Here is a 10,909-nt window from a genome sequence, read left to right as displayed (position 1 = left end):
TTTGGGGGGGAGGGGGTGGCACACTATTGATGCCAAAGAGACCAGGAGGGCGGGGGGGGGGGAGCAAGGGGTGGAGGGAGGGAGGGAGTGAATAAGTGGCAGTTCTTGTGGAGGAGAGAGATGGGCTGCTAGCCCCCAAGGACTTAGAAAGGAAGGCAGGAAGGTGCCGCCTGCCCCAGGGCCAGCTGCAGCCATGAAGCTGGGATCCTGCTTCAAGAATTATGAGGACTTCCGGGAGTGCTTTGGCACTTACAAGAAGGAGAACCGGCTGCATTACGGCCTGAGGAGCTGCATCTCCGTCCGGTTTTACAACCGGCAGAATGGGACCAACATCCGCGAAGATGTCACGTAAGAACGCGAGTGGCGCAGGCGGGGTGGCGATGAGTGAGACTATGCGTGTCCCAAGCCTAGGCTTGCTCACTCAAGTCACATCCTCCAAGAGTCCTTTTCCCTCCTTGCTCTGCCATCCAGCCCGCTTTGACTTGGGACAGCCTTCTAAATGAGAGCCCTGCAAGAGGCCCCCTTATCAAAACTTCATATCTATAGTTCAGATCTTACACGAACTAAAACGAAAACAGGTTAGAATCCTAGAGCTGGAAGAGACCCCAAGAAGGGCCATCCAGTCCAACGCCTTTTGGCCATGCGGAAAGACACAGGCAAAGCCCTCCCCGGGACAAATGGCCATCCAGCCTCTCTTTAAAAACAGCCTCCAAAGGAGACTCCACTGCTCTCCAAGGCAGTGTGAGATCTGCAGTCAGAACTGGTTCCAGAAATAAAACTCTCAATTGATTAAGAAGCTTTATTCAGAAATGTCCCTTGAACACATCTAAGCAAACGCTAACTTGCCAAATTCCAAACCCCACTTAAAGCCTCCCTTCTGTCTCCCAGCCGTTCAGAGAGAGACATTCCATCATTGCCATGGTTGCCCTTGCTTTCCAAGTCCCTCCCTCTTCCCACAGCCTTGAAGTGGCTTGGTACCATTGCCAGCACTGCATACCAAGGCAAGCTAGTCATAACAGATAACACTTCTCAGGCCTCACCACTGCATCCCTTCCCCCCAATTCCCACACAAACTACACTAACCATTCCCCGCTTCCCCCCTAAACCTAGCAGCTTCTAATATCATTCCCTGTTTTAAATCCTAATAATTACTAACCCCTACAAATAATATAACCAGTTATAACTCAATATACTGTACACGTTTAATGAATACCCACACAACATGCCCCTCCCCTGCCCATATTCTTATAATGGCAGAACTGGTGCTAACTGGTTCTGACAGGCAGCAACATCCTCCACTGAACAGCTCTTACTGTTAGGAAGTTCCTCCTAATATTTAGGTAGAATCTCTTTTCCTGTCATTTGCATCCATTGCTCCATTGGGTCCTGTTCTCTGGAGCAGCAGAAAACAAGCTTGCTCCATCCTCAGTATGACACCAGATGCTTAAACAGGGCTATCATACCTTCTCTTCTCCAGGCTAAACATCCCCAGCTCCCTAAGTCTCTCACAGGACTTTATGGTTTCCAGACCTTCCATCATTTTGGTCATCCTCCTCTGGACATGCTCCAGCTTCTCAACATCCTTTTTGAATTGCAGTGCCCAGAATTCCAGGCGAGGCCTGACCAAAGCAGAACAGAGGAGTGGCACTACAGTATTACTTTTCTCAGTCTACACTATACACTATTGATACAGCCTAGAATCACATTGGGTTTTTTAGCTGCTGCATCGCAATGTTGAATCATGTTCAACTTGTGATCTACTGGGACTCCTAGATCCCATTCACATGTACTGTTGTCAAGCCAGGTTTTCCCTATCCTATATCTCTGCATTTCATTTTTTCCCAAATTTTATACATAAGCATGCCCTCTATTCCTTCATCCAAGTTATTGATAAAGATGTCGACTAGCACTGGGCCCAGGACAGAACCTGTGACACCTCATTGGTCACTTTCCTCCAGGATGAAGAGGAACCATTGCTGAGCACTCTTTGGGTTCGGCCGGCCGGCCAGCCAGGCAATTGGAAATCCACCTAACAGCAGATTGTCTCTTCAGACCTGACAAACATCCCATTCTTTACTCATCTCAAAGTTCTAGTTTATAGTGTCAGAGTAGGGCTTGCGTGATTAAACTGTACAGTACTGAGCCATGAAACTGAATGGATAGCCTTCGGCCTGTTGCTATTTTTTAGCCTGGCCAACTTCACAGGGTTGTGACAATAAAGAAGGTACAGGAGTTATATATGCTGTTTTGAGCTCATTAAAGGAAAGGTAACATTTAAAAGAAACAAATAAATTACATATTTGTAAGCTGCTTTGGATCTCAGATTGGAAGGAAAGCGTATATATATATATATATATCTCAAAGAGATGAATGTATTTCACACACACACTGCAGTTCTTACAGAATGCAGTTTTCCAGATGAACTACAGAACACATTTTCCTAAGGACCAGTCTCTATCTTTTAACCAAGTTCGTTCACAGCAGCCCCATAGCGGCAGCAATTCCTTCTTTATAGTATTTCTGTCTCAAAATATGGCTGAATTCCCTGTAAGGCCTTCTTGGGTCCCAGAGAGGCTGGCTTGCCCTAGCTTTGCCTATTTTCTCTCTGTAAGATAACCCTTATCATCCCAAGGCAGCATGGTACTAGTCAGGAGTGGAGGAGACTTCAGCCCTACATTTGAGCCTGCTAACTTTGGGACAAGCCCCGTCTTAGCTGTTCTGACTGTCAGTGGCTTTCCAAAGTTTCAGGTTGGCAAGCTGTCCCTTGCTGCTTGACATCTCCTTAACTGGAGAGGCTGCTGGTGATTGAACTTGGGATCTTTGGCGTGCAGAGCCCCTGTCTTCCACTGCCCAATGCTACACCAAAGATACGTTTTCATGGGATTGTTTCCTGTTGTTCCATGAGTCTCCTACAATAACATTAAAACACATAGCACTTTACTGAATTTTTTAATAACACTTATAGTTTAAGTTTCCACTGTTGCCACACTGTAGTGTGGAATAAGTGAGCATGGATTGATCAAGATGGGCAATAAATGGAGCTGAGCTTGGGAACCAGCGCTGTACCTGTAACCTCCAACCTGGTTTTTCTACTCCAGCAGATGCTGTGCAGCAGTGAAGGTGTGTGCCTGTAATAGGATGAATCACAGATATTTAGCTAGCTCTCCAAAGGATTGCTGTCACCTTGGTATCACTGGAAGCTGAGAATAGATGCTAGCAGGAGAGAATCTCCCTTTGGAAGAAAGATTTTAGGTTAATCTGTTGTTTTACAAGTCCATTGGGGTCTCGTAAAACAGCATATAGGATTTGAAGTCAAAGGCTTTCATGGCTGGCATCCATAGTTTTTTGTGGGTTTTTCAGGCTATGTGGCCATCTTCTAGATTAGAACATGGCCACATAGCTCGAAAGACTCACAAAAAAGAAGCATGTAGGATGTTCCTGCATTGGCATGTGATTGGACTGGACGGCTCTTGCAGTCTCTACCAACTCTTGTGTTCTCTGTTGTCAAGAGGGAAGAACTGGCGTTTATGATCAAGAAAGGAAGCAAAACCTCTTATTCCTGTGGCCAACAGGTGCAGGAGGATGTTGTGCTAGGCAAACAAAGATGAAAGGCAGCTAGGAGCAGTGGCTGGTAGCACAGAGGGGCCACGTTGGCAATCCTCTGGTCCACAGCAGGCCTGGAGAGTGAAGGACTGCAGCAGATCCTGAAGCAGGAAGGTTAGTAGGGACTGGCTCTTGAAGTAAAGCATAGGAAGGTCCCTGCCAGCAAAGTCTGATGTGGCCTGAGGATTCCTGCCCTCCTCCTCAGACCTGGCCTCTGTGACCCCCAGCTCAAGTACCGTGGCAGGCCTGTTTGTTTCCTCCAAACTGTATGGTCCACAGGAATTCCGTAATTCAGTAGGCTCTAATTGGTTATGGTGAGCATCATTCATTTTTTGCCGTTCCATCCACGAAGGGGTACACATATGGGGGGATTTTGAGGCTGTTTCCCATCAGATGCTGGCAGTGCAGGCATGCTCAGATCAGCAAGGTGCCTGCTCAGGACACTTATAATCCTAGAATCATAGAGTGGAAGAGACCGCAAGGCCTGATCCAGTCCAAACCCATTTCTGCCATGCAGGAAATCCATCAAAAGCATCCCCAATAGATGGCCATCTAGCCTCTGCTTAAGACCTCCAAGGAGGAGACTCCACTACACTCCGAGGAAGGATGTGTCCCTGTCAAACAGCCCTTACTCTCAGAAGTTCCTCCTAATGTTGAAGTGAATCTCTTTTTCCTGCAGCTTGCATCCATTGTCCAGGTCCCGTTCTCTGGAGCACAGAAAACAAGCTTGCTCCCTCCTCAATATGGCATCCTTTCAATATTTAACAGGGCTATCATATCACCTCTTACCTCTCTTCTCGCAGCTGAACTAAACACTCCCTGAGTCGTTCCTCATAGGGCAAGGTTCCAGACCTTTCACACATTTTAGTCACCCTCCTTTGGACACATGGCTTCAGTTTCCCACATCCTGTTGAATTGTGGTGCCAGCACGACACATTATTCCAGGTGGGACCTGACAGAGCAATAGATGCACTTCCTTCCTGATCTAGGCACTATACTTTTATGGATGCAGCCTAAAATTGCATTGGCCTTTTTAGCTGCCGCATCGCACTTGACTCATGTTCAACTTGTGGTCTACTTGGACTCCTAATCCTTTCAAACGTAGTTTCATTCAGCAATGTCCCCCATAACCCTATATCTGTGCATTTCATTTTCTGCCTAAGTGCAATACCTTACATTTCTCTGTCTGAATTTCATTTTGTTTAGCTTTGGTCCATCTTCAGTCTATTCAGATCATTTGAATTTGTCCTGTCCTCTGGATTATAGCTTTTCTCCAATTTGGTGTCATCCACAATTTGATAGTATACTCAAAGAAATAGCAGCATTGTAGGGGTAAAAGTCAGAAAGCTAAAGGCAGCATGAAGCCAGGCTTGCTAGAGAGTTTAAAAAGAATAAAAAGAGATTTTTGGATATGTCCGCAGCAAAAGGAAGAAGGAGGAAAGGGTAGGGCCACTGCATGGAAGAGATGGCAAAATGCTAAGAGAAGAACATAGAAAAGGCAGAATTACTCAAGACCTTCTTTGCCTAGTCTCTCAGAAAAAGGCAAAGGGTGCTCAACCTGAGGATAATGGAGTCAGAGGATAAATAAGTAAAGAGATAGTAGAGGAATACCTTTTAATTCTAAATGAATTTAGCCCGTTACAGACGGGCTAAAATTACGCCAGAGCGCTACTAGGGTAAGACTGGCGGTGCTTCCGCACCGCCCTAACCTAGTGCACGCTCTCGCTCAAAAAATGTGTGCCGGCCTTCCACACGCACCGCCACCTATATGTGATGACCGCGCGCTCAAACGAGGCGGCGCGTGTTGTGACTTATTGGGGTCACAGCGCCTTCCACACCCCGGAAGGAGCTCCGTTTCGGAGCCCTTCCTGTTTGGTCACTGGGCGCACCTTCAGACGCTGCGCCCAGCGACCAAAGGAGAAAGGGGCCAAACGGCCCCTTCTCCTCTCCCCGCCCACTGGGGTGCCTGGCTTGAAGCCCCAAGGACACCCCTTTAGGCGGCGGGAAAGGGCTTTTGCCGTTCCCCGCACCCGGAAAGCGGCGGGGGGGCTTCAAAGCAGGGTCCGTCTGGCGCTGAGGCCCCGATCCGGCGGGGAAAGTTGCGCCTACGGCCGCCCCAAAGTCTCCAGCCGATGATCATGCCCTCTAAACCCTGTAGACCTCCAAATCCCATCTAGCCTACAAAGTTTCCTTAGGACCTTGGCCCCGTGCGCTGCAGTGTCCTTCAGCATTGCCCCACTTGAACTAGGGCTGGATGCCAACCCTTACAGCCTGTCTTTTTCTCTCTGATCTTACAGGTTTCATGCAGGTGAAGTTCGCTGTGTCCGACTGAGAGAACCAACAACGATAAGAAGCAGCATCCAGACCCCGTTTGTGCCCGTCAACTTAGTCCTGCAATACAGCGAGGAGCTAGACCAGCTGTGAATCACCGAACTGAACTGCAACCACTCCACTGGACAAGGCCTCTCGACTCAATCTTCCCCTCGCCAGACTGGAGCCAGGATGGCTGCCTTTAAAAGCCTGTGGCAGCCCTCCGCCCAAGCTGCGCAGAGGAGGCCCACAGGGTGGAAGCCTGTAATATGGAGGCTGACCTGGGAATGAAGGTCAAAGTGGAGAGCGATGAGAGCAGACCCTGAAGTGGATTCTGAGGAACTTCTGCCCTTCCCCTCTCAAGCAGCTGGAAGTCCCGCAGACAGAGAAAAATGGCAGCTTCTAACTCTACTTCTGACCCGAGTTGCTGAGTGATAAAAACTTCTGCGAGTGGACGCAGGCTCTTTGGCCTCCATCACCATGAGCAACGACCAGGACCTGAGCTGCTTGAACTTCAGACCAGCAAAATGAAGAGCTTGTTTGTCAAGTTCCCCGAGAGCCTCTTGCTGCATCAGGGCTGAGCGAGAGGGGCCACATACTGTATGCTTCCTGGAGAGCAAGGACCGGGTGGGGAAGCTGGTACACTTTGCCATTCTGAAGGAGACACGGAGGAGCACGTGCACAAAAATGCTTTCCTTCCTCCTTCAGGGATTTACCCGGAGGCGCAGAAGATCAGGTGTCTTTGTGGACAGTCCTTCTCCACACAGGTGCTTGCAGGAAGCTCTCCCTCAGCGCAGTTCTCCTCTCCGTCTACCACACTGTGCGGCTTTCCTGGAAAAGAAGCTGAAGGAATCCCGCACCTCTTTCTCCTTAGAAACAATTGAAAGTGGCTTTGAGGGGGGCTGTCTTCTCCACCTCAAACACAAACCGGACACCCTGTCTCGCCGTGAAAGCGCCTGGTAGACCCAGAGTGTACGATTACCTTCATACCACTTGTTCTCCTGACGAGATGCTGTGGACATGCATGCCAAGAAGGGTCTCCATTCCTGCAGCACGTACATAGACAGCTTGGATCTTATAAACTCAGAAACTGTCAAACCTCTTTACCACCAACTGTCCCTGGAGACAAGCATCCTTCGCTTTATGGAGTACCCGACTGCTTTCAACACCAAAGGCCTAGAGAACCTAACCAGGGTTTCTCCAACCTGAGGAGGACAGCCCAGCAGCTCATAGAGGAGCTGAAAAATCCAGAACCCGGGCCTCTGTAGCACAGCCCAGCACTGCATCTCAGCACCTGCCGGTCAAAGTGGCCACAGAGATTCCCCAAGCATCCAAAGGCAAGTCCACCAAGCCTGTGGCCACCATGGCTGAGCCGTCTGTGCAGGAGACTTGCACTGACCTCGCTTATCATCAGCTTTGTTCTGAATGAGTGGGATGTGGTACAGAAGTCCACCCAGCTCATGCATCCCAGCACAAGACTGCGGTTCAACTGCTGGGAGACACGCACCAGGGCAAAAGAGGTAGGAGCTGCAGCTGCTATTTATCTTCTACGGCCGTCCAGTTGCCCTGCGGCACATTTTGTCTTGTGCTCCTGGCTAAGCGACAGGTTGTGGAGGAAGCCATGGTGGCCAAGCGTTGCAGAAGAAATACCACAATTGTCCATTGGGGGAGAAACTTGCGGAGTATCCTGGGCACCCAAAAGGCAACCACCGGAGCCCCAAGCAACAAGCAGAGTCAGAGGAGCGACAGGACAAGATCCAATCATAGCAACAGGAGCTTGGCAAAACCTTGCTGCTGCAGAGTTGACGGGGAGACTGGAGAGCGTAGCGCCACCCTCAAGATGATTGTGAGCATCGGACTAAATGTTCTGAGCTGCAAAGAAGAAGGGGGTGGCAGCACAGGGAAGTCCCTTAACATCCGGAATGTGGGGGACCTCCCCTTCCTCTGGGTGAAGAAGGAAGAGATGGAAGAAATAGAAAGTTTCCTCATTAGCTCATGGTGCGGCTGTGGAAGGCAGTCAGATCTCTGGCTTGAGAGCACACCCCCCGTCAGGTCAGTCAGTTTCTGGTCATGACAGCTGCTTGGGCTGAACTGGTCTGACTGTGTCCCAAGCCCACTTGGTTCTTCCATTCAGGAAGCTCAGGGTTGCTTTTGGCATCTCAGCAATAAACAGGGCCTCTTCCATGTCCCCCGTGGTGCTTGCTTTCAGGGGAATGTGCAAGAGAGAGGACTCCTCCTGCTCAGTAGCAACTGAGGCGTGTTACTTGAATGCAGTTCACACACGCACCCTCCCTGTGCAGGAGACAGGCAGTATTGCAAGCGGTGTGAGGGCCTTCAGGTTTTGCAAGGGTGACATCAGGAAGTACTTCATACTGAGGGTTTATTTCCATGATACTTGGTTCCAGGTAGGATTCCTTCAGTGTCTTCAGTTTTCTTGATTCACCTTATGAATCCTTTCCCTGCTTTCCGTTGTTTGTTCGTTGGCATAATCATTTTGAGCAAACCCACATGCAATGTTTTGTTTCTTTGTTGTGTGGAAGAATTGCTGCACCACAATCTGGAAGCGATACTGGTTTTGGATCCTGTTCCATTTGTTTTGCCCTGATGCCCCGGGGTGGAGGCGGGCCGTCACTCACCAAGCAACTGGTTGGTACTGAGGAGGCGGGGAGATTGGCAGTGCTCAGCTGGTGCTTTCTTGACTGCTCGAAGCTCTGTTAGCTTGGGGCAAGATTGCTGCTATGTAATTAGAACAAATTTAATTGTTTAAAATACAGATTTGACTCTGCTCCTTTGTTGCTGGATTTATTTTCCAGTTCTCCTCATTTCCCAGGTTATTTTGGCAAAGATCTTGTTGTGGATTTGTGATGGACAGATTATGCCAGAAAAATTTAAAGGGACATTCCTCACCAACACACACACACACACTTTGAGAAGGTACCTAGTTCAGGGGACTATGGAGAAAGTTTTTCCTTGAGTGCGGGAGAACAAACTAGGGCCTACTCTGGCTCCTAGACCTTCAAGAAATACAGCAGCCTCTCCAAATGAAGCCTGGAGTCATTTCTGGTTTCAATAAAATCCCTGAATCTTAAGTGGTAGAATTGAAAGATACAGCCATGTTAATCTGTGGAATCAATATGTAGAGAGATCTTGTAGCACCCTTGAGACTCACTGAAAGAAAGAAGTTGGCAGCATGAGCTTTTCTAGACTTCAGTCTACTTCCTCAGATGCCTGAAGATTAAGTTACCCTATTTTCCGGTGTATAAAACGACCCCCAACTTTTCCCTTTAAAAGTTAGAGTTTGGTATATATTTGGCATGTAAGACTACCCCTCTTCCAGCGCATGCTAAGGCTAAGAGATGCCTCAGAGAGGGGTGTCTTTTTCCCCTCAGCACACTCAGTCTGCATTCACACTGGAGAAATAACCTGGTTTGGCACCACTTTAACTCTTTTCTGGCTCAAGGCTATGAAATTCTGGGAGTTGGAGTTTGTTGTGGACCCCACAACAAACTCCAACTCCCAGAATTCCATAGCCTTGAGCCAGGACAGTTAAAGCGGTACCAAGCTGGCTTATTTCTCCAGTGTGGATGCAGCCTCCCTCTCCTCCCTTTCTAGTGCAAAATCCTCATTTTGCGACATTGAGGTGGGTCCTTACAGCACCACAAAACCCACTCTGGGGTTTAAAAATAAAAGGTCCACCCTTTCCCCCTCCTTTCCCCTCTTTCCCTATCTCTTGGCTTTCCTTCTATATGAGTGAGAGAGAGAAGGGCCAGAGGAAGATACTGAAAGAAAGAAAGAAAGCCAGGCCTCTTTTTTTTTTACCCCCTTTCAGGACCTGGCAGGGAAAAAAGGAGGCTCCCCTCCGGAGTCCCATTTGGAGAGGCTTTGGCTCCGCTTTCCCCATTGCTTTGCCTTTGCTTTGCTTGCAAAATGGTGCAGCTGCAAGCTTTGCATTCCTCTGCTGCTGTTGTGAAATGGAGGATGGGATCCAGGGGGAGACAGAGGAGGAGGAGAACTGTGGCTGCATCCACACTGGAGAAATAAAGAGGCTTGGCAGTGCGTTAACTCTAGGTCTGGCTCTTTGCTATGGAATTCTGGGAGTTGGAGTTTGTTGTGGGGCCCAGAGCGGAGCTCCGCAGCCATTTTTCAGCTCCCCCCACCCTATGTGGTGACCAGTCTAGCGTGGAAGTTTCTGCACCTGGCATATAAGCCCCCCCCCCCTCCAACATTTGAGAAGATTTTCCAGGGTTAAAAAATCATCTTATACACCAGATAATACGGTAATACAAGTCTTAGGTTTGTTAATTGCCATGGTTTGCTTCAATTTACGGCCATCATACAAAGGAGAGGCCTCCAGATAACTCTTGTTGCATTATTGCTGGGCACACTCTGGACCTTGCTTTTTGTGCTGGGTGGGATGATGATGATCTTGGTGTGGTGGAACTCTCCACAGTTCCATTATCATGGACAGATCATTGGCCTGTTACAGACTGCCAAAATAAAGCTGCTTCGGGTCTCTTTGGAGGTATGCTATTTAAATGATGCATGGGTCCTAAGAGTCCGGAGGTCGCGCCACACTCCATTCCTAAGCACTTGAGGGCAGCTTTGGTGCAGCTTCTGGATTCTTAGGACCCATGCATCATTTAAATACCGAAGCAGCTTTATTTTGGCAGTCTGTAACAGGCCATTATCTGGTCAGGTTTAGACTTACTGGGACTCAGAACCTCTGCAGGGGAGGGGGACCGATTAGGATGGTCTGCCCCAGGAGGCTGATGGATCCAGGTGGATTCCTGAGGGCTCTTGGGGAGTTTCCTGTCACCTTGGCAGGCGATTCTGTTGAAGCCCTAGTCAGCCTTTGGAATGGGGAAATGGCCAGAGCGGTGGACACAGTAGCTCCTGAGTGTCCCCTCTCACCAGCCCCCTGCTTCTCTAGGGATTTGATGTTGATAAAGTGAATGAGAAGGAGACTAGAGCGGCGTTGGCGGAAGACTCGGAGTGA

At 48.9% G+C, this 10,909-nt stretch overlaps 1 protein-coding gene across 1 annotated transcript; it reads left to right on the top strand.

Moving 5' to 3' along the window:
- Window positions 1-62: 62 nt before the first annotated feature.
- ZSWIM3 (zinc finger SWIM-type containing 3) lies at window positions 63-10,909 on the top strand. The gene is given in 17 exon segments (XM_042462305.1): window positions 63-348; window positions 5,901-6,080; window positions 6,082-6,150; window positions 6,152-6,229; window positions 6,231-6,427; window positions 6,430-6,486; window positions 6,489-6,518; window positions 6,521-6,785; window positions 6,787-6,929; window positions 6,932-7,106; window positions 7,108-7,333; window positions 7,335-7,371; window positions 7,374-7,547; window positions 7,550-7,716; window positions 7,718-7,965; window positions 8,123-8,318; window positions 10,844-10,909. Coding segments are annotated over 17 exon segments (2,463 nt in total). The 5' UTR covers window positions 63-193.

The sequence above is a fragment of the Sceloporus undulatus genome, chromosome 4, assembly GCF_019175285.1.
Source record: "Sceloporus undulatus isolate JIND9_A2432 ecotype Alabama chromosome 4, SceUnd_v1.1, whole genome shotgun sequence".
Taxonomy (NCBI): domain Eukaryota; kingdom Metazoa; phylum Chordata; class Lepidosauria; order Squamata; family Phrynosomatidae; genus Sceloporus; species Sceloporus undulatus.
Note: the sequence above shows the minus strand (reverse complement) of the source record. Positions and strands in the feature narration are given on the sequence as shown.